Source organism: Trachymyrmex septentrionalis, unplaced genomic scaffold, assembly GCF_001594115.1.
Source record: "Trachymyrmex septentrionalis isolate Tsep2-gDNA-1 unplaced genomic scaffold, Tsep1.0 scaffold77, whole genome shotgun sequence".
Lineage (NCBI taxonomy): Eukaryota > Metazoa > Arthropoda > Insecta > Hymenoptera > Formicidae > Trachymyrmex > Trachymyrmex septentrionalis.
The window spans coordinates 383,690-408,879 of NW_017305957.1; the positions used below are offsets into that span (position 1 = coordinate 383,690).

At 28.9% G+C, this 25,190-nt stretch overlaps 1 protein-coding gene across 2 annotated transcripts in view; it reads left to right on the forward strand.

Annotated features, from left to right (window-relative positions):
• The window catches only part of LOC108754152 (diuretic hormone 44), a 30,743-nt gene extending 5,687 nt beyond the window's left edge, over window positions 1–25,056 (forward strand). Inside the window, exons 1-4 of one of the 2 annotated variants that reach the window (XM_018496245.1) lie at window positions 4,183–4,252; window positions 19,416–19,592; window positions 23,081–23,404; window positions 24,052–25,056. In XM_018496245.1, the coding sequence (XP_018351747.1) occupies window positions 19,416–19,592; window positions 23,081–23,404; window positions 24,052–24,081 (531 nt within the window). In that variant the 5' untranslated portion in view covers window positions 4,183–4,252 and the 3' untranslated portion in view covers window positions 24,082–25,056. Of the gene's footprint in view, window positions 1–4,182; window positions 4,253–19,415; window positions 19,593–23,080; window positions 23,405–24,051 lie in introns of those variants that run through there. The other variant, XM_018496244.1, reaches the window with a different exon arrangement.
• The last annotated feature ends 134 nt before the right edge of the window (window positions 25,057–25,190 follow it).

Here is a 25,190-nt window from a genome sequence, read left to right on the forward strand (position 1 = left end):
TTAATAAATAAACTTATCCAATGTACAAATATTATTATTTTGAATATATAAAAAATAATCAAAGTGTACATTTGCCTTAATCGTTATTTGTAAAATAGATTTTTAAACGATAAAAAATGCATGTAAATCTGTTGCTTGTGTCAATCTGGTTCATCAATTTGGCTTATATATCGTAGACTAGAGTTAAGATTAATTTTTGCTTATTATAGATGCAGCATTTATTGTAAAGAGATTTGAAATTCTCAGATAATCTAATATATTCCGATTAAGGAATAAAGCTATAATCTAAAGTCCCGCCATTCTCGCAGATGATATTGCATCGAATTGATCGCATAACGTAACTCAAAACAAACTCTGCAGCGCTTTTACTCGAGGTATGACGCTCTCGTTGTCCTATATCCGAGAGTCATCTCATGAATGCGAAGATTAGTTTGCTATCCTCTATCGTATACGTGTATACACCGATTCTAGTTGTAATTTCAATGATTTCTTTCATGTAATCTTTCCTCCCACTATCCGCCCGCGCGTTTCTGTTCATCTTCCATAGGACGTTATATTAAATATAATTGTAAGAAAAATTACTGCAATTTGCAATATATCCGCGATTGGTGATAAAAATAAAATTAAATGTTCTATTATAATAAAAATACCATATATACTTTTCTCTCGACAAAGGACAATCGCTATTTTACACGAAAAAATTTAAAAGCATATTAAAGCATATTCAGTTAATTAAATATGAATCGTTTATTATAAATCATTGTAAAATGATTTTTAACTTCAAATTAAAATTCTTATTATAAGCAGTAATAAATTAGAAATAAGACTGTTGTCAACTAATTGTAAATAAGAGAGCATCATTTATGGTCAAAGTTAGATGTTGGAATAATACATCTATGTGTATTTAAATAAATTTATCTTACAATTAGATCTATTAGATATTTTCATTGTAAATATAATTGAATAAAATTAAATGAAATAATTAAAATTTCAAAAATGAATAATTTTGCAAGGAAATATTTTATGTTGTATTACAATATATCCAAAGCTTATCCAAAATTAAAAAAAGCATTTCTCTACACTTTTTCTTATTAGAAATCATATTATAGCGTCAGTCGAAAGATAAAAAAATTGTGAAAAAAACATCTAAGATTTCATATACATAATAGCCTTTCTAAATTAAAACATAAAGGGAAATGTATAGAACAAATGAGAGTCAAACGGTAATTGGAGAGATTAATTATTTAATATTCTTTTTAATTAATACAAATTAAAAATTTCGTTTTCATTAGGTGAAAATACAAGATGGAAAATAGAGTTAAATTTAATATAGAATTTAATATGAAATAATTAACCGCTTTATAATATGAATCCACCAAACGCGCGCGCGTAAACCCAAAGGGAAACATAACCGCCATGATTATTATTATGGCTAATAACCGCATATTCACGATGCAATCGGCTAAACTGATTTTCTAGATGTATTATGATGAGCCCGCAGTAAATATGGTTTACGTAATCTGCGTGCGTGCATGTAAGAAATTAATGTAATCGGAATTATCAATGGTAACGTAACATAAATGTGTAGATTACATTTTCCGATGAGATAATAAAATTTTTCATAAGATATGAAAAATATAATATCTAGAATATTCATTTACTTCTTTACTTTTTAAAACTTTTTAAAATAAATCTTACTTTCTAAAGAATAAAATTTCACTTTTAAATATTGAAAATTGTTATACTTTTTCAAAAATCATAGCTCAATTTTCACTGTTTAAAAAAAGGATGATCTCGATTTGCTTTACTAAAAGATTGATTTTTTGCTCCCTCCTCCTCCCAAATTGATTTTTAAATCAATTCGTTTATGTCTGGTTTTAAAGTAAATCAATTTATTTGATAAGAAATTGATTTCTTCAATAAGAGTTACATACATTCATTTTCATCAGAAGACACAACTATTTAGATACATTCTCACTACGTTTCGAAATGTATAGTAATTAATAATTAAAAATAAATAGTTCACGACGTTAACGTATACTATAAATTTTTATGATGTTGTATTATTTGTATCTCGTTTTCTAGACGAACAAAATATATAAAAACTTGTTAAATCCGATTTTATAACACCAGTTGACACTTCGACAGCTGTTATAAAGTTAAATTTAATCACGTTTATATACGATATTTTAAGTCAGTAGTTAAAATTATAAATATTATTAAACCTAGACTTTTAAAAATTAAAATAAATTTATACTATTATATTACTAAAAAAAATATTCTTTGATCGAATTGATTGATTTTCAACAGATCGATTAATTAAGTCTCGATTAATGATTTGAATTTGGTCAACTTGATTTATTAAAAATTGATTAAAAAATCAATTTATTAATAGAGATCACGTATTCCTATTTTAAAATAAGATTCCACTTAAAAAATTTAGAGAATATATAAATTTGATTTAATCGCGCGTATTTACAAATATATCACTAAAAGCGTTGATCTAAATTTCGTCAATAAATCCACAAGTCCAATCTTCTATAAACAAAACTACGGATTTGCAGAGTTTCAGTTCTACGTTATCATCATGAACTTAGCAAAACCATTTTTTTAAAGACAAAGCGACGATGTGCTTCGCAAAAATGCGTGAAATTTCGGAGCTATAAACTATAAAGAAATCCTATCACCGGATTTCTTCTTGAAAAATATATCACTATCATAATTTTAAATTTTTGTATTAAATTTTCGTGATACGACGTGTTTCGTATTTACGTACACAGTGATAAAAAAAGCGAAATAACCGATACTATTAATTGAAAGCAGAATAATTTTTTTTAATTAAAATTTCAGGACGCATTTGTATTTTTGTGCAATATTCTGCAAACTCTCTTATAGCGAATTCGATTGGATGCAGTAGTGCGCACTAGTGCACATTAAAGCCATTGTTCACTGATTTCTAATCTAAGTGTAAAAGTAAAACGTAAATATTTAAAATTACAAAATACATATTAATAGCACAATAAAGTTTATTAAGGATTTCACGGTTTAACCCGTTTCTAAATTTAAGTTAAACACACATCTTTACATCAATTTGTTTATATACAACGGCTTTAAAGATGTATTATACGTATTTTTTAATAAAATGAAAAAATTATTAAAAAATTACAAATTTTTCTATATTATATTTGTAACACAAAAAATTGATTTAGAACCTAAATAAAAAATTATTTTAATAAGAAGTAGAGGTATTCTTAAAAAATAATTAAGACAGAACGAAAAAAATTTGTAACTAGCCTATACAATTATCTTATTAAATATAAATATTGCTCTTATTGAACTGTTTCATATAATTCATATTTCATTTTTATACGGAAAGTATAAATTTTCAATTCCGGTTACTTGGCAGAGGTCATTCACTGTATAAAAAGGTATGTAATTGTACACCTTTAATAGTAGGTCTCAAAATTACTCACTACTATAATTGTTATAATTTTACGTATAGTCTTTTTTACACACAATATACACTTGATGTATCTTTAACGTGCATCAAAATGCTCCTAACCATTATAGCTATTATTTATAATAGTGAAATAACTTCGTTAGCAATTCTGTTTTAATTTCAAACGTAAACAGTATCTGTTCTAATATCTCTATCGAGATTTTTCAAAGCGTATGCGTTTTGTATAAATAAGGGTAAAAGGGCGTTTGCGCACACGTTCCAATTTACAGAGCCAAGCTTTCGCAATTGGCCGTTTACAATTGGCGGTTGTTATCTTGGCAAAAATGTCGCGTTTGCCGGATGATTTTTACATGGCCCAGCGAGAGTCCCCGATTTTATCGTCTCGCCGATATGTAATTAGAACGACATACAATGGGTACCACGTGCTATTTATCGCAAATACGAATCGAACACTCGGCGTTCCGGGGGCGACCGATGGCGGATGCGTAGCGCCAGCGGAGGACAGAAAAAGAATCGGCGGCGACGATAAATGATAAAAGTGTGTAAAATTAGAAGCAATTACACCCGAAGGCTGTCGCCACGGCTAAAGCTGGCGCTTGACTTCAGCCTTTATCTGCGTAACCGGCGCCGAAGAGCTGAAATCGCTATCTTTGACGTTTATACCGCGCCACGACTGTCGCGCGATGGTCACTCCTCTCTGCTTGTAAACTTTCGCAGTCGCAGTCATCACGACGATAATGACAAGTTCAATACCGGCTCGCACTGGAAACACTACTGGTGAAAGTGTGTAAGGTACGATTGTACAGTATTAGGTAGTAGTATTGATTTGTTTGCGAATAATAAACGCATTTCTTGAAAGAAAGATGATTTTCTGCGGATACTTGCGTATCCCGATGGAAAGACATTTATACACAATTGCGAAACATAAATTGCAAAATATAACATTACGCAAGAAAGTATGTACTTCTGAAATATGTTATACTCATTATTTTATTAAAATTCGGATTTAATGAAATAAAATAAAAATTTCATAAAATTAAACTTTATTAAAATTCAAATTTAATAAAATAAAATTAACTAAATACGCGAAATAATAAGCTTAATAGCATAATGCTGTACTTGATTTGTTAAAAATAAATATTGTATACGTAAGTGATTTAACGCACTTTTTGTTTAATTTAATCATATTTTAAAAAGTGCTTTTGCTCTTCACAAAACTTACTTAGTGTTAATCAATGATAAAGCGACGATATACGATGGGTTTAATTCGATTTTTCATTTAATCTGTATAGCTTATCTTTTCGCTGGCGCCGTCATTGAATCGTTACTATTCGAAGATTGAGTTAGTTACGTCAATTAGTTAATGATCTGAGAGCATCCTATCGTCCACTGAATGCTAGTTAATGACCTAATAATAGTGTAACACACGTGCCGAAGATGCCTATGAATTAGTATCGACATTGCCTAGAATTTCACTTCCCATTCCGACCGCGGAATTCTCGCTGAGAATTTCTAAACAAATTATCCTGAACTTTAAAATAGGTCTAACCTTAATAAGTTATAATCTTTTTAATAATTGATTTAATATTTTAATATATATATCAATTTCCTGCTACAAACTTTTCTGAATTTTATTAATTGTTTCATTTGTTTAATTAATAAATGTAATTTAATTTGTGTTATTTGTTAATAAATTTTTGCTTTACAAAATTAATTTAAATGCATAATTAAAAAAATCTTGAGACTTTACAGATTTAGCAAATAATAAATTAAAAAATTTTATTTAGTTAAATTAAAATGAGATATTTTAGAATATAATTAAAGTATATTTACATAATGATTTTTTTTTGTGTAATTTGAATAAATAATTTCTATCTCAGATATATATTTATTCGAGATGTCGAAAGATTAATATGAGAAAACTGCGAATATTCCTCGCAATTTTCAAAAGAGCAAGATGTACCTAAAAGTCAACTTTCTAACTCAATTTTAAATTTCTGGTAAATCAGCAAAATCCATTTTACGTTTTTGCCAGTAGAATACTTAAATAATACTTAAGAATACTTATAAAAGTACCAATGTCATAATGTAGAACTGACTTGAATTTATTTTTTCGTGTTCTGCGCCTTTTACAAGACAAGCTGGAAATTCTCTCTTCCATCGCTTACAAGAGAAGTTACTTTGCTCATATTAAAGCGGATGATAAAGGTTTATCGCTCGTTGCAAGAAAATGCGTAAAATATCGTCGTCGTATAATCACAAATCAAACCATGGCGTTATACACGTCACGATCATCGTGCTCCAAGCTTTTCCTTATCATTTTACGAGGAGAATCATTCGGCGTCACGGGGGATGAAGTGTACATACATGCGTGTAGTGTTTGCGCGCAATGTCGTTGTTAACAGATAATCGATATCGAAACGATCATGAGATTTCGAATTGAAGGCACAGCGAGGAAATGACTTTATGACCTTTAATTGCGATTAGGCTAAATCAATTTCTGTGTTCGAGATACAAACGTATCATAAGATTAAGAAATATGATTCAAGTTTTTTTCAATATCGATATCCTCTGTTTTCTTATATTTTATCCTCTTACAAAGGAGAAAATTGCATTTCTAAATACAGCAAAAAACTAGAGAATTTATGCTTTTCTGTTTTATGTTTCTTTCGATTTCTATAAAACATTCTGATATAGTTATAACAAATTAATTTTATGCCTTCTCAGTATCGCGTTACAATAATCTCTCTTTGTTCTCCATTTACTTGATCGCATAATAAAGGAAGCGTACAGCGAAGACACGACAGAAATGTTGAGTATATTTCGAATTTCTCCGTGTTTTCTTCATTTTGTCGAGTCTCCTGTCAATTTAGAATCTTAAGTGAAAATTTAATCGGATGTCACCTTAGTGATTTCCGAGATAATAAATTTTCCTGCAACTAAGCTTGCTTAAAAATTCTATTAAAGTAAAGTTTATTCGAAAGCTATTAAGTATGTTGTGCACAGTTTCCAATCTCTTATTAGTTACTGATGAGTAATAGCTCTCACATAAGCATATACGTGTATTTTGTTATGCTCGCTTTATTTTATTTTATATTAATTAGTAGACTTTGATGTAGTAAAATAGAAGCAATCTAACGCGGTCTACGTATCAAAGTAATTCGAAACAGCTGATTTATCTTCCTTTTGATTTAAACTCAATCATCATCCTGCATGAATTTGTGTCTCGATGTGTTTCTGCCTGATTGACATTTTGCTTTTTTCTATAGACGTAGACAAATAGATACGAACTGTCTCCCTCCTTCTCATATTTCTTAATCTTAATTAAATATAGAAATCACCCAGCTCACAAATTAAAACGAGCTATATTACGGCTTCATCAGCCGTAAATATAAATTATTATATAATCTCGAAATATGAAATGTACGAGGTTATAATTTATCATTGTACGAGATTATATTTATATAATTAAGGCTAATAAAGATTAACAAGAGGAACTCCAGAAATGATACCCTTAGATTTGGATGCCAATTTTTTGGATAACTCGACAGGTCAGAAAAGAAATCTCCAAATAACATTTGTTGCATAAGATATTTAAAAAATGTCTTTATGTCTTCATATCTTATGCAATATGCATGTTATTTGGATTCATATTCGTCGTTTTTTCCACATAGACCTTAGTTTTCAAGTTTTTAAATTTTGAAAATCGACCGCGCTTTGGAGCGACGTAGCAGAGGCATTTCATTAATATGTTTCGTAAGCAGTACGACTGGCTCAGGTGGTGCTCGCATTGGAAATCGAAAAATGCGAATTTGAGACCCATCGTACTATTTGAAATATGTTGTTTGAAAATGGAACGGCTCATCTATACCGTCCAAAGCGCGGTCGATTTTTAAAAAATTTTTTAAATTAAAAAACTTAAAAACTAAGACCTATGTGAAAAAGTCGCGGAATACGGAATTTTTTTTCTGACCTATAAAGTTACCAAAAAAATTGATATCTAAATTAAATAAAGAGTAACATTTCTGGGATTCTCCTTGTAAGTAAAGTCGAAACGTTCCATACTTATAGATTTGAATAAAATAAATATTATCGCATTGTACACCTAATATAGCTCGTTTTAATTTGTGACCTGCACTGAAAGAAAAGATTGATTGCTACAGCAAATCAGATGATTAAATATGCATAGCATTTTTAATTGACTGTAGCAACTAAAAATTGGCTGTTGCAACCAATTAAAAACGCTATGCCATATTTAACCATCTAATTTGCTGCAGCAGCCAATCTTTTCTTTCAGTGTGGGATTCTATATTTAATTGTGTGTAAATTACACGAGCTTAAAAAGTGATATTAATTATTAATTTTACTTTGTGATATCTTGATCTTAACTTTAGTATTCCTTTAAGTCAGCATACAATGTATTTTCTTACTGCTTGTCCTAGTAAACTACTAGAATTGTATTACACAAAATTGTACAATATTACGCAATTTTTAGTAATCAATTAAAATGCAAGTAATGAAATAAACATGTGTGTCGCTGATTTTAGAAAGAATTTAACATATTAGCATTTCTCTTTAATTTTATTAGTATGTCTCTTCTACTCTCTTTAATTACTTTCGAGAAAGATAGACAGAGATAGAGATAGATAGATAGAGAGAGAGAGAGAGAGAGAGAGAGAGAGAGAGAGAGAGAGAGAGAGAGACACATCTTCAAACTCACTTTTTCTAAACCGAGAGTGACAACTTCGTAGAAATATGCAGTCTATTCTTATTAAGTCTACGATTTTACATTAGAATTTCTACAGAAAGCTACTAGAGTAAAATTGCTAGATTTTCTCAGAACATCTTGCAAGCAAGTATGAAACGAGAGAAATGCATTGGAATTACTCACCTTGACTTTTTAGGGTTTCTTTCAAGTGAATTCAATGAATACGTGAGCGAAATAAAAGGCTATCCGCGTTGAAATACCGCTGACGATTGATTTATGAATTCATAAAAAAATAAAAGAAAATTTATTATGCGAAGTTATAGAAAACTTAGGACATAAAATCACGCAACAATATAAGAAAAATTCTCTGATAAATCAATAAATTAAACTGACATTCTAAAGTTGCTAAATTTTTCTTTCAGAAATGTTACAGTAAAAGAGATTTAAGATAAAATAATATTTATTATATAAATTGTTCCGTAAATGTTATTGTATAAAAGATAATGAGAGACTAATATGCGGTTTTGTGCAAGCTAATTTTAAGCAAAATTTTTGCTGTTATTATTGAATAAATATTCGATGCTATACGTTTAATATATAATTATAATACGTTATTTTCTATAATAAAGCATTTTTTATATTTAGATTAATTTTATTTTATGTTTAAATGGATTAATTTATTATTATCTTTTAATTAATGCTTTACAAAATCAATTTATATAATAAATGATATTTTAATTTTATTATAAATATTTTACTGAAAAATTTCTTAAAAAAAAATCTAACAATTTTAAAATCATTTTAATTTATTGATTTGACAAAGAAGTTTTTCTGCCTTCGAATGCCTTCGTGCATGCTAATTAAAGAAATGTTATTTATTTATTCTCATCAAAATACACGCGGTATTTTGTAAAAATACTGGGAAATGCTTTTTCTCAGAGTGTGGATCTCAAAATATGTAACAGCGGACCCGTGCAAAAACCTTTGATCCTTAATTCATCCGTCCGCAAATAATGTTAACGTAAACCACGCTTTGTACTAACTCTGTTAACATTTGCGTAGCGCTGTTTTCTGACAAAATGTTGGGATGCAGCTGTGATAAAGCGTATTTAGAAACCAAATTAACTTTGACAATTAATTAATTACTTTACATTTTGTCGTTTATTTTATTAATATTAAATGAAGTATTTTCTAAGATCATAATTTAATACTCAACAAATAGGAAACAAAAATCCTAAACAGTCAAACTTGGTAGACTGATGGAAGAAAACTTATTAATTCAGATCTGATATCACAGATGCAGTGGAAAAAGTTTTTGTTGAAATCTGTCAGGCCGATTTACAGACCTTTCCGCGACGATGTGGAAACTGTCTCCTCCGAGCACTAATTTTCATAAACTCCTCCGCAGATGGTTATATATTCACTGGTAAAAATAAAAATCAGAGCGTAAGTCAAATATAATGGAAGAGTAAAAAAAGCGTAAATGCCTCTTTTATGTTTATCGTTTCAATTTTCACCTCCTAGAAGCTTCGTTTACGCTTCTATTACTCTTCGATTACATTCGACTTACGCTTTGATTTTTATTTTCATCATGGTTTGACGCAACAGGGATTAGATACAATTACGTCATGTTTAAAATCTTATTTTTGAAATTTAATCAAGAAATGCAAAACAAAAAACTTTCCGGAATATTAGAAGAAAATTAGAAGGGTTTCCATGGAAATTTCTTATCCTTGAACCAATCAAACTGTATCTCTACGAAAGTGCGCGTCGTTGTGTGACAGAATAAACGGAGATGAGAGAATAGAGAGCGAAATGAGAAATTATTCGACCGTCTCAAAGGTGGCAGTTAAATTAAATTTTGGTCATGTGCAATCGCCATAGTAGTGAACGCATCACTGTTCATTAAAGCGATACTCTGGAATTAAAGCGACACCGCGTGTAGTCAGTAAAGTAATGAATGAACGAACGCTCTTTCGTGTAAGAGATCACCGACTATTTTTCTGAATGGATCTTTAACAAATTCCAATGAAAACATATCGCAGCTGATAATGCAACTGTTTTGCAAAAATAATAATAATGATTAAATAAATGATTACAATGTTAAAAATATCACATGCTTTATTAAACAGAAACATTATGTATTGATATTTTAATCAATAGTATTTAAATTTTAACTTTAGGAAGTTGCAAATAATCTTTTAATATTTAATTATTCTTATTAAAATGACACAGGTTACATTAATAATTTTGTACACATATTTATTTTTTTATTGCAAGAAATGTTATTTTAACATAATTCTTTTTACACAATATATCTATTCTAAGAAGTAGTACCTTTTATTTCTTAAAATTTATATCTTTTTACTTTGATGTAATTGTTTTACATCATAATTGCTATACAGAAAAGAACAATTTTTTAAGCAAAACGAAAGATAGTTAATATTTAAAAAATACGTCGTCTTTTACGTCGTCTACATGTAAGAACACATGTGAGAACATTAGGTAACAAATGACACATCATGCGATTATTGAACATAATGCTCCATCGAATTTGAACAAGACCGCTATTTTTTAAAATATCACGCTACATTAAACGACTTCGTCATCTATTTTTTTTCCTTTGATTTACATTTTAATTCATTCCCTCGACTGAAAATCGTATTGTGTATGTACTTTTTGCAATTAAAGAAAAATATTTACAGGTGTTTTTATTATGTAAAATATCTTCTTGCAAATATATTTTGCTAATTTTAAATACATAATGTTAGTAATATTTTTTCTTGATTTCTTCTAAAAACAATTTTAGCGCTTCTGAAATTGATATATTAAAATTTCGTAATATACACTCGTAGCTTTTAAAATGCACTGCAGTAATAATGTTTAGGATTACAGTTATATATTGTATTATAAATGTTTATTTTAATCTCTTACGAAGATAAAATACACTTCAGAAATGGCGAAGTGGTATTTAGCAGTATCAAAATTTTGCGAGATTTATTTCATGATGTTGAAATCCTCGTAATATTACGGGATATTGTTTGTCTCAATATTCTTTGTTTTTATAATATTTTCGTCTCATGTTTAAATTTATATTAATTTTGTAATTCTTCAATATCTGTTATTCTTCCTAAATTATAAGTACAATCTAATACAAGTTTGACGTGTGACATTTAGCGTAGCATTGCTCATTATCCTTGACATTCCTATTATTTTGGTAGCCTAATTAAATTATTTTCAGTATTAAATTATTTTCTGTATCTAGCTGAATTTTTAAATAAGTATTTCAGAGCAAAATTATTCTTTCCATGCGAAATTCCGCTTGTGTTTGTTAATACTGATAATATTATTGACCGTGTAGGGTCTCTCTTTATGACTGATTAATCTTCTGACGTTAATGCCTATGTCGAAAGTTATGTCGTCAGTAAGTTAAAATCTCTCGCTCCCCTGTGGAGAAGCCCAAACATTGCTCTCGTGTTTCAAAACTAAATATTGTCATTCCATAAATAGCATAGCCAATATATCAAAATCCCGAAAGTTCAGATCTCACATAAATTGCAAATATTTTCAAATATCGGTAAAAATTTAAATAAATACAAAATTTAAAATTGATGATGTGGTAGTATCGAATTTTAAAGTTAAGGATTTTTAAATTTCAAATTACTGTTTATGAGAACAAAATTTCAGTGATTTATGAAAATGAATCACTCGATGAGTTTTTTCATTGGGACAACGTTATGTTGTCTCAAGGAAAAGCGATGTGTCCAAGATTATATTCTCTCAACATACATATGATATGTCAGATATAGTTGAGTTATATGTATGTATAGGTATCAATGTAAACTAATTATTTCGTCTCGCCTATGTTTACTGATACTATTACATTTCGTCGGGGAAGATTGAAGAGTGCCGAAAAAAAGTATTAAATAGCTTTCTCTCTATTTCTTTTATGTTTGATGAACAAACTAGAAAAAATAATATGCAGACGAGATCCATTGACGAGATTGATGTTGTAGTTTAGGCTTGATTTACACAATGCTTTTTTTACAAACTAATATTAGCAAACTAGAAAACTATAATAGCTAAAAAAATGTAATAATTCTATAAATTATACTTTGTGGACAAAATTAGCAACTAAAAAATATATAATTTTATAATTATAATTTTAATATAATATATAATTTTAGAATTATATTTTTTAATATAATTTATAAAATCATATTTTTTTAGTTAATAGTTTGCGAGTAGACTAGTTAGTACTTAAATAAAAAAGCACTATAAATCAGGCTTTATCGAGATAAGGTTGAGAGAGTACGCCCCATGATTCAAAACAAAGATGAGATATATTGTAATTCAATATAGGTTATTATGTTAAATGATTCATTACTATATTCATTGTTCGTTATTCATATATTGCAATTTTAATATGATAATTCAAATAACTCTAAAAATATTTTATAGTTTCCGCTTTTAGCAAAAATTTGTCAAATATCTAAATAAATTTTTAATTAGTTATTTGAATTATTTAATACGTGCTTTAAATTACTTTCTGTTTATATTTAAATTTATCTAGAAAATGTAATCGTAAGAATCGTAATCGTGGAATCAGAATTATATTATATATCTTAATTCTAATGACATACATCGTTTGTATAAAAGATATGATTAGATATCAATAGGTGCCAGGTTAAATTTTTACCAAATTAAAAAAAGTAAAAGTGATACTACCTTTTTATTATTTATTTATCTCTAATGTTATATATTATGTATGTAGAAGATTTGATATCAACAACAGGCATCAAGTTTTAAATTACTACATTTATTATTTATTTACTTAACTCCAATGATATCTATTATTTATATAAAAGATTTGATGTCAACAACTGGCGCCAAGTTAAATGTTTACTTCTTCGTTTGCTGTTTATTCCTTCTGTTTATTTCTTTTTCATAATACAGTTTCATTTTACTGTTTGTTCCTATTTCATAATGCATGCCTTACAAATTCAAATTTATTTGATATTTTAAACTTACACTTAATAGTTTTCACTTTCACAACTTACTCGACTGTTATAATATAACTCACTCGCACATGCAGTGAAAGCAAAAAGTATTTGTACAAGAAAATTTTTTATAAAAAGTCTTTGTAGAAAATATACATTAATTAGCAATTTTATACAATAAATATATTCTGTTCATTAACAAACGAGTTTCACAATATCACTTGTGTTTCACTTTTTAAAAGTTACTATTATTTTTGGCGATGGGGGAGGAGAAATTGAAAGGAATTGAAATAGGAAGACTTCCAATAAAAATACAATAAAGTATATCGTATTACTTAGTAAAGATAGTACCTCTTGAGTTGTATTTTTTAATTTGAACACGTTTTTTTTGAATACGTATCATCTAGGTTTTATTACATTTACCGTAAAATTGTGGAAACAATAACTTTTGAAACGACGCATTCATATGTCGGATCATAAAATTACTTGTTCTACTTTTTACTACTAATGACGTTCGTTTCAGTGAACGCGCAATAATAGCAAGAAAAATTCGATGTATCCAAAATGCATTATGATATGCAATATTTCTGTGAAAAATAAAAAATAATAACATAGTCTTGTAATAATATAATCGATAAGCGAGATTTCGTTGAAAAGCCAAGAATATGAATCACAATGGAAATTTTATAAGTACAAAATTGTAAATAAACAGATATTCTTTGCAAAACATAAAAAGAAAAATCGACTATTTGATTAAAAACAATAATAAACATCAAATATTTGCTTGTCTGCTTGTCTTACAAATATTTATTATTAAATTTAAATTATAGGAATGTCTAAATTCGCGCTCCTGCATAAATTGTTTATATTTAAAAATTCGAAGAAAAAACAACATACAAAAATTATACTTAAATCTACAATCTACATAAGTGTAATTACTCTATCCACTTTTTATATTTTTTTTCTAATTTCTATAGCATAAGTTGCACGGTGTGGATACCGGAATTATCCTATAGCTTATATAACATGATTGGGCTAGAGTATATAGTATGTTAATGACGTAATTAATTTTAGGAGAATCGGAAATATATCGTTCTTTTTTTATAATAGATGACCGATGTTTTCGAATATCACCTATATTATTGCACGAATTTCTATACAAAATAGATTTTCTACTATTGCTGTTTTCCCTTGCTTTGTTTGCCTTTTAACAAATAAATTAAGGATGTAGAATGACTTGTTTACATAGATTTTTATAGCATTAATTCATAAATATTATTTATTAGGTGTATCTATGTGCGTTTGAAAGTACTTAAAAATCTGCATTCTATACTCGCACTTGAAACATACTTATCAATAATCTGATAACTAATTTATTCAAGGCAATTTGTTTTTTTACATCCATTATATAAGAGAAATACACTGAAAAAAATTTACCAAATCTTAATACATATTTCTTCCTTACAATAAATAAATATTTACTTAAAACTTTTTCAAACAAATATTTATTAAAATTGAGTATATTTTTTATACTAAATATAAATAATTTAATATTATATACAAAATTGCACGTTTAATCGTTCAATATCTTCTGCTAGTATAGACTAAGAGTTAATAAAGCAAGAAGAAAGAATTTATGAACTTTATATAAGTACGTAAGGATGTAAGTTTACGATCAGCGATCAAGTTGAAAGAAGTTAGAGGAACTAAGAAAACAGGCTAGAATAAATAAGACTTTACATGTAGAAATATTCTTTTGCTCTCACCAATTTTCGGAACAAAAGTGTTACTTTTAATAAATAAATAGCAGCCAATATATATATATATATGTACGTACAGAATAAATACATATCAATTTTCGGTCATTTTATATATATATTTCTCATTAATATCTCTATAATATCAAATTGTACATTAATTTAATAATATGAGATTACATTTCTAGTTTTGACATAAGATTATTATATTTCAAAATTAAATGATAATTGACACATAATAGACAAATGTATATTTACGTCATTAATTATTATTATTATTAACATAGATCTTCATTGTGGGCTGTTCGGGACTCCCGCCTTATAAATTCGCTAAATGTGAATGCTATTTCTACACATTACACATTATAAATTTAGTTCAAATTGTTTCACAATTAAATTTGCATTTATCTTTATCTAAAAGACACACACATATAGAATATATAAATCTTTATTTAACTGTAAATCATTAATGAGAATAATTACGTTAAATAAACCGAATAAATAAGGGTAATAATCGAAAACATTAACAAATAAATTTAAACTATAATACATATACAGAGTGTTTGGAATTTAAATATTAAAACTTCGGGAGAATGTAAGGGATCGATAAACTAAAAAAAAGTCTGTAGAGATATCGCTCGTTTTTGCTTCGTTTTGAAAAAACTCACAAAAAAGACAAAACGTATAGTTTTCATTTTTATATTTTCTCATTACTTATTCACGTTGTATTTATTCACTTTCTTAATATAGATATTGTTTAAAATGTTTGATCTTTTGCAGCAATGCAAGCATTGCATCTAGTACGAACAGCTCGTGTTGCAGTCAAACACTGATTTGATGATATTTGATGCATTGCAGCCTTGATTCGATTTCTCGATTGTTCTCTTGAGTTGATTAACGAATCTTGAGTTTTTTTTATCGTTTATTGATTCTCTTGAGTTCATTTATCGTTTTCGTGCACGATTTCAGCAACGATAATACTTCAAAGGCTGTATAAGAACGAAGCAACTACATTTTATTTTTTTTGCGATTTTTTCCAAAACGAAGTAAAAATGAGCATATCTGTACATGACTTAGTTTATCAATCTTGTACACGCTCCTGAAATTTTGACATTTAAATTCCAAACATCCTGTATATAACTTGTATATATAAAGGAGAAACTCCATTCTCATAATAGAATTATCGTTCAATTTCATTTGAAGATATACAGAGATTCTACTCAAAATTACCGAATAGCGTCCTGTAGCGTATCACGAATTATAAACAGCATTCGGTATAAGTTCTGGGTATCTTATGGAGGGAGTCAGGAGAACGTTCGAAACTAATAGAAACTAAATTTCGAGTTGGTACTTGAGGAAAAGCGAATAAAGAATTCGAAATATTGAGCCAATCTATATTGCCTAAATGATATGTTATTGCAGACACGTTCATTCACTTAATCAGTGGACATTTACATAAATTACAGGCTAGTGGACACTGTCATGCAGATAATGAGGAAGTAATTTGATTCACATTTGTACATCAAATTATCGCGATAACTCTACTGCGTTCGTATAATTTCCTCGATTTTGCAGCGTCATTTGCATATCGGAAAACAACCGGAGAAATATCGCGGTTCATTACAATGCTTTGCAAAATCAAATTTCAACGATCATTGTATCGAAGTAAAGATTGTGCGTTATGCAAATGGAATCGAATTTGCTAATTCGTTGTCGTGTGGTCTGATTTGATAAGGCTTCTTCTACTGAAATATCTCAAAACAGTCACACACATTTTGTGGAGCTAATCAGAATAATTGTGGTGAAAGGAAATTGACAACACTGATTTTTTCTTAAGTATTCTTATTAATTAAATAGTTGAAAATTATTATTAAGTGCATTTACCATTAGAATATGCTTCAGTATTAATTTTCATTAATATAATTATAAAATTTGTTGAAAATTTAAATATATAAGATATCTTGAGGACGTAATTTATCAATTAGTATTTTGTACATTGATATTCTCATCAGTCATCAATTGCATATTGATTAAATAATTATGTATTATGCATTTGCATTATGCATTTCATTAACAATTCTTAAAATAACAAATTATAATTGTTATATAATGGATAAAAAAATATCATCATGGTATTCTACGTAACTGTTTAACATTTAGATTAAATTATAATAGAAAATATTTCTTCTTTTCAGATTGTATAATTAAATTGTACTGTCAGCGAAAACAAAGATGTATTTTTTAATCTAGACATTTTGATACTTCTATACTATAAAAATTTTTATTATTATTTACATAAAAAAAAAGAAATCAGCATTTTTTGTCTGATTTATTCTTTTTTAAATTGTACATTACAAAAATCTCTAATTGTATGTAAAATACAAGAAACAATTATATAATTGTATACATAAATTTTAATTATTATTTTTCAGTTTCATAATTTTTTTATTTTCTAAAAAAAGATTATCTTGCCTTTCTAAATTTATTCTTTTTTGCAAATTTAAAATCAATATTTTCTTAATATAAAAAAGAAAGTATAAAATTTTGAGAAGAACAATCCTCAATAATCGCCAATTAAAAAAAAAGAAATCGAGGATAATCAAATGTATTGTGCTATTCTGTAAATCTTATTTGTAGATCCCATTTGTAGTCTCTTTTCATGTCCACGTTGTCTACTAATTGTCCAAGTTGTCTAATGAACAGTCACACAGTTTGTACTTGTCAAACAGTACTTTGATAACAGGACACTTAATCCTCTTTGACCACTGTACCAATTTCTATCTAGACATTAATTAAAAAATCCACGTAACAAATCTTGGACACTAGTACAATACTAGAAAGAAAAGTCAGTAATAGAGGGACGGGATTGAAACCACGACGTGGAATCAAGTCGCCAGTCGACTCGCAGCATGTAATTGAAAAGCAGTACGGCAGCCCTAAATTACGAGCGGTAAATTAAGCCCCTTGGTGTTAATAGACTTGGACGATGACGACAACCATGACAACGTCTACGTCTCACAGAAACATTTATTATTTTGTACATGCTAACGTCAATTTGTTTAATAAAAATAGTTAATAATAAATGAATTTCAAATATATGTAATTGTTAAGAATAACAACATTTTAAGAATTATTGTCATCTCAAAAACTTAAAAAAAGGAAAAATTACATAAAAACATAAACTAAAAAAGTAATCAAAATAATATTTCTTTTATGTAATATTTTAAATTTACGTAATAAAAATGTAGCTTATCTATAAATATCTAAAAAATATATAAATACTTTTAAACTATAAAATACCTTGCCCTAAGAAAGGTATCAAAATCTTACGTTATGGCCAAGAAAATTAATTTCTTCTTTACTTTCGTCTTTTTTCTATTTTTTTAATATTAAATAAATGTTGTTTATTGGCACAAAAGGTAGAGATTAAAAAAATTTAAACTACAGACACGTCAATACGACTTGACGATATTTATACTTTATAAAAAAAGTCTGTGTATTAGAATTATAATTTAGCAAGACGAGAGATAATTTCCTTAGGGATGGGTGCTTTATGCAAATTGAGGGACAGAGAGAGACTTATTGTTAAACGACCGGATGTTGGCACGGCAAGCAATTCGTGCACAAAGTAGTTCTTCTCATCTGCCGTCGCTACAGCTGGAATTTATAACTTCTTGTGAATCATCACGTGAGGGATGGCAGAAAACAAAAGCCAATAAAAAAATTTGCTCTTGAATCGGGTAAACTCCAGAGAATAAAAAAAAGTTACGCAAAAGACAAATTTGCATGCACAATTTTCTTATCTTCCTGATTTCATTACATGGCTTATAAATCGCTCTTATCATCTTCGATTCATAATAAAATTAATTAGCCGAATAAATTTTAAAATTATTAATTGCTAAACTGAAAACTAATCATCTTTATCTTAATTATTTTGTAATTAAACGTATTACTTAATTAATAATTAAACGTATTAATATTTTACATAATAATTTAATGTGCCAAAAATAATTTAAAAAAAACAAAATAATATAAAGTTTTAAGCTTTGCAGCTGGCAATTTTTAGATTCCACTAATGTAAAATTAACTTTAATCTCGGTTCAATGTACTCTTTATCTTTTTCTAATTTTAAAAATTAGATAAAGGTTAATAACGGATATAATTATAAAATAAAATTAACCGGAGATGATGAAACTTTATGTTTAAAATCAATTTGTCTATCTGCACCAAACTTTTTCTTTAAAGTCTTATCTCGACGTAAATGCGACGCAAAAACTCGAGATAAAAGTCTATCACGACGCGAAAAAATGTGCAGCCTAAATATAAGTCATTATGCAATTTGATTCGAGAAACGAATGTTCTGAACTTGTTATGAAAATAAGGAAAGTAGTAATATTTAAGCATCTCTTTCGACAAAAATCCGATTTACTGTTGGTAATAAACACTACCGATTTGTTATCACCTGCAAGCGTTTCGATGATGTGTTTCAGATGAACGTTAGTAATTTACATTCTTCCTGCACGATGATACTGCTTGGTATTTTGGTGTCGACGACGATAATCGGACTCACAAGTTCCGCTCCTCTGTCGTCGTACGAAAGAAGGGACGTGTCATACGAGCATCCCAAATTTTTCCTGTTGATCGATCAAAGAATACCAGAATTGGAGGTACGTTTTCTCTCGAATAAAATAATACGGCAAATATGTATACAGAAATATTGTGAAACCAAAACATAAAACAATATCTAAAAATAATTTTAATCTTATAATGAGGATGATATCTCTTCCATTCTTCTCTCTTATTTTATACTATACAGCAAATTGAGATCGAAGTATCAAAACAACAGCACGGAAATATAAACATCCTAAATTGATAAAAAATAGATATATACGAATTAAAAAATGTGCTTTTTTAAAATTATTTTTTCTTGTTTTAGATTAAATGCTAAGAATTTTGCAATTAATAAAAGCAATAAGTCTTTCAAATTATTCAAATAAGTCAAATTATTCATCGTGCTTTCATTCAGAACATGATAAAAACAATTAATGTTTATCCACATCATATTCATTCATTTTTATTCTATAAGTGAAAGAAAAAAAGATATGTCACGATAAGAGAGCATTATTAATAATCTGTCGATAAGTTCTAAGCACATGAGACGCGTGGAAATCGCGTTCGTCGCTTAACAGAATAACGTATTTCAAATATACGAATACTATTGTGTCAGACAACAAACGTTCGACACGTGTCTCATCGGATCGCTTAGTTTACGAGCGCTTTGCATTTTGAATTGTTAAGCGTATATTACGATCGACTGGTATCCGCGCAGATGACGCACATTTACGCGCGATGGAATGCAACGAGATGCAACGGGATGCTGGCGAATGAGAGACAATCGTCACGGTTACGTATCGGAAGAGGACGGAAAATGACGTAAACGTACGTTACGTGAATGAATCAGGAGCGCGTCATGAATGGAAACATCTCTCCTTGATTTCTCTGCACATGGGAAGTCCCACGTCGTCTTACTTTCCTCCTTATTATTGCTTGTGTAGCTGTACGGTTACCATTTATATGAAGCAGATCGACACCCCAGTCAGAAATGACAATGGAATTGACATCAAATCCATATCGAATCGACGTCGAATTTAATGATTTCGACATTGAATCGATATCGGTTCCATTGTTATTTCTCACGCGATCTAAAGCGTTCCTTTTATTCATTAGTTTTCACGTATATTCTTTGCTCCAATAGAAATTCAAAATACCAGATATATTTATTTTAATATTGAACAATAAAATTACATATAATGCCGAAATATTCTGGGGATGGAACAAAAATTCGTAGCGCCATCAATTCAAGTAGCTGTAACTTCGTTTAAAATAAACGAAATTTAAATTTAAAAAAAGATTTTAAAGCTACAAATTTTTACTTCCGACAGATCACTAAGTCTTTTGAGTTTTGTAAGTTTTGGTAATTTTTAGATAAAGAAAACTATTCTAAAGAAAAAGCTAGATAAAATAAGAAATTTTCTTCTCACTTTATAAATCACTATAACGTGTCTAAAAAGACAAAAATTTTAGACTTTCTAACATGAAATGTAAGATTACTTTAGAATTAGAAAAAGATAAATAGTAAGTTAAATTGAGATTTTAAAGTTAATCTTACGCGATCTCGCGTAAAGCAGCGGTAGTGTCGTTGCGCGTGGTTTAGTGCTAAGACACTATCCACAAATATTATTATTGTACGCATTTGTGTAAATATATATATATATATATTGTGTAAATATATAAATTTTATACCCAGTCTGAATCTTTATACAAGTCTGAAGAAATAATCGATATAATGGTGCAATTATCCGAGTAATTAATTTCGTGACTATAGATATTTCTTATTAGGAAAATATGTCGTAAGATATTTTTTGTATCTACAAGAATAAATCGGTCACTTCTTCAAAATCATCTTCGAGAAAGCTATCTGCGTCATAAAAAAAGTTATGTATACGTGATAATGCTATCTTACGATAACAGAAGAAATTATCTTTTTTCATGGATAAACTGTATGCTACTCAGCTATTTTCGTATACATAGAATTCGTTCCATTTATCCTCAAGTCTGACATTTTATGAGAAAACAATAATTTTTCGACTTTCGAAATCACTGTTTTTCTTTACATTAATATCGAAAATTTTTAAGAATATTTGTGTGAATAAATATAGCTCATACGTATTCTTTGATAAAATGCTTTTTCGTTCGCTACTTTGAAACATTACAAAAGCGATAGATAAAAAAATTTGCAGTATGTATTCTAGAATTTTTTATTCGCTCCGAGGCATGCTGCATAAAAGTAGTAACGACGACCTGGCAGTACTTTTATTATTCATGTACATTCATTACTCGCTCTTCGTTCGGCTCTGTAAATATGCATTTTCTGATTCAGTGTATTATGCAGTATAAGGTGAAAGTTCCTTTACGGGCTTTCGCTCGAGGGATCGCACTTTCAGCTGCCACCATGCAGCGTGTAAATTTGCAATTACTGTGACGATTGTATAAGCCGGTCTGTGAATTTGATGTGATAAAAAGGAAGAGAAAGATACCGATTTGAAGGAATTGTTGCGGAGACATATAATAGAATATACGATCGTAAAGTCTTCATATAAACTGAGAAAACATAAAACACGATGTACAAAGCGGTAAAATAAAAGTATCTGCAACATCCCTGAATATCCCGGAAAGATATCATACAATAAATTGTAACTACGCAGAAGCACATAAATTTCGAATTACACTTAATACTTGCGTATTCACGAAGGTGTTACTTTACCGTTCTTTGTTAGAATTCAGTGACCCCATCATTACAGAACTTAGTTGTTAAATTAATTATCAAGGTGTTTAATGCCAGAGGTTAACATTAAATGTCTTGATGCTCTCAAACATGATACATATTGTGTACATAATGTATACATTTTATCAAAAATTATTTAAATTTAATTTTAATCATGTCTGTATATGTATTTATATAGTTGAATATATACATAGAATTTTTATGATTTTTTATCATAAATGTCATTGTCTAGTAAATTAATTTTTTCGAAATATTATATAAAATTCAACAAAAAAAGTATCAGTATTAAAAGGGTTAAATCCATAAAATATTCGGTCTTGCAATAAATTTGATCAGTTGCTTTAAGCAACGTACGGTTGATAAAATTAGAACATATAAGCTTATCAGTGCTATTAGCCAACTACAATAATGTAATGGAATAGCTGATAGTATTTTGTCGCGGATAGTTGGTGTTCATGCAACAGTAAGATAAAATGTTCGTAAAACTGCAATCTAATTACATTATTTAAAACAGGATAAAGTTCTGAGATGATTCATATATATATATAGTTTTAAAAAATGTATTTATTCGATTCAAATATATTTTCAAAGAAATGTTAACAAAATCTATGATGAGACTATTATAAATTCATAATTAATATAAAACGCATAAAATAAAAATGTGTTTTCTCATGCGATAATTATAACTTATTTTGATAATAAAGAATAGGTGATCTATTTATATGAACGATCGATTCATCGGTAGAATATTCACGTTCTTCTTTTCGTTAGTATTACAATTAATGCGACAATGTTTGTCACGTTGAATAGGACGAGATGCTGAATTCGGAGAACGATCTTGGGTCAGACGTTATGCGCACCAAGAGAATCGGAACTCTGTCAATCGTGAATAATTTGGAAGTGTTGAGGCAGAGAGTTCTGCTAGAGCTGGCTCGCAGAAAGGCATTACAAGATGAACGTCAGATTGAAGAGAATCGTCGTTTCCTCGAGAGTATCGGCAAGAGATCGGTATCGAACGCCGATAGAATCGTGAGATCCAGCATGAAGAATAACGGACGGTCCGCAACATCTGACAGGAACGAATGGACCGAAGAGAACAATCCCTTGTCCCGTGAATCGCAAGACGATCGAACGGTAAGAAAATACATTTTTTTTATTTTATACGGGCTTTCTACAATAAGCTATTACTTAAACTTTAAGTCTTAAGCCTTAAAAAATTGACCAAATCAAGGTAATCACAAACGAGAGAATGTGAGAAGAATAATCAACAAGTGAGAGAGATGTGAGAAAAATAATCGATTATCGTTGGTTAATTTCTTACCTTAAGTAATGACTTATTGTAAAAAGCCTGTAAGAGATTTATTTCAGTAATACATATAATTCGTGTTAAATAATTTCGATTATACAATTCACTGTTCGTCATTGCAATCGTAATTTTGAAGAAAATAAACATTTAATTAATCTTACGCAAACTGAAAAGTTTTGTTGAATTAATTGGAATTCTGGTAGATTCAAATAGAAAGGTATAAATTAGATACACACAGTCAAATCTATCAAAAATTTTAGTTGAGATAATTCAATCGATAATTATAATTCTGATTCATGACTGGAATTCATTTTGTTTGTATTTTTTGTACAACCAAAAAATTTTTCTCAGTACATCAATTTCCACGCTTGACTCTTATTTGCTTTCTTTATTAGCTATTTTAATTGTTAGAAATTTTTACTTTACTTATTTAATTAAAATTATACATTAATATATAATAATTTTAATTTTTCAGGTACAGGCTAATGAGCTTCGTCTACTGTAATCGCGCCTTGGCATGCGAAGAAGAACTTGAGAAGGACCGATATATCTTAGCTTTACTGTATGCGATTTTTAATCAATCGTCATCCATTAAGTTATTTTGTCGACTATCTTTCTTCCGCTTGCCTATTCTCGTTTAGCAGATAGTACAAATTCCGCCAATCTCGTGGCTGGCAATATGAATGTAAAAAATTGCTAAATTTTACAATCGACAACAAATGCGGACTTGCTGCTACCCCCTCCTTTCTCTAATGAATCGAGAAATATTTCGCACAGTATTCACTTTCCTTTTCGATTCTTCGTTAATTTTAGTGTTTATTTATTTTAGTTAGGTAATAAATCAATGTAACAACCCTGTGTCACGGAAGCTGGCAGAAATGGGAATCGAGATTGTGCATCGTTCGGAGATGCGATTGATTCAATGCACGACAGATTCGACTGGCGCGCATAACGTTCCAAAGAAACGTACAAAGATCTGAGCTTTACGTAAAGCTTTACTTCCGTCTTCTTCCGCATTCAATTCTCTTCAGAGACGAAGAAAGGCGTAACGAAGCAGTATTATATATTGTGATCTCATTTAAGATATATCTTTTGCTTTTCGCAGAGAATACCTGACACCTGATCCTGTAGAGCGTGTATTTTAATTCTCGCGTCTCCACTGCGCTTTTATCGATATTCCTAGAGGATGATGTAACGAATACACGAGTCGGTTGCACTACAATTTCACTCTCGCCAACTATAAATGTATAAATACCTTGTTGTATTGATAGTTATCGCTTATCGCGTACACCGGCGTCGATCGTCGGATGAGAGACACTCATATGTGTGTACCTGCAGTCTACAACTCTGAGGGAAATCTATTTTCTGTATAGTATGCACCAAAGAGACTAATCCACAAATGTAAGGAAATCGAAAAAAACTTGTAAAAGGGTTCGGAGATCAGATATACTGTTAATATTGTATAAGAAAGACTATTATAATACACGATAAGATTTTCATTGATAAAAGTACAAGATTGTATCCCAAATATTATAATTTAGGAATAGTTTTACATCACTTATATTTTGTTTTTGTTTTGCTCTTAATATTAATGTTGATTATTGAGATAATTGT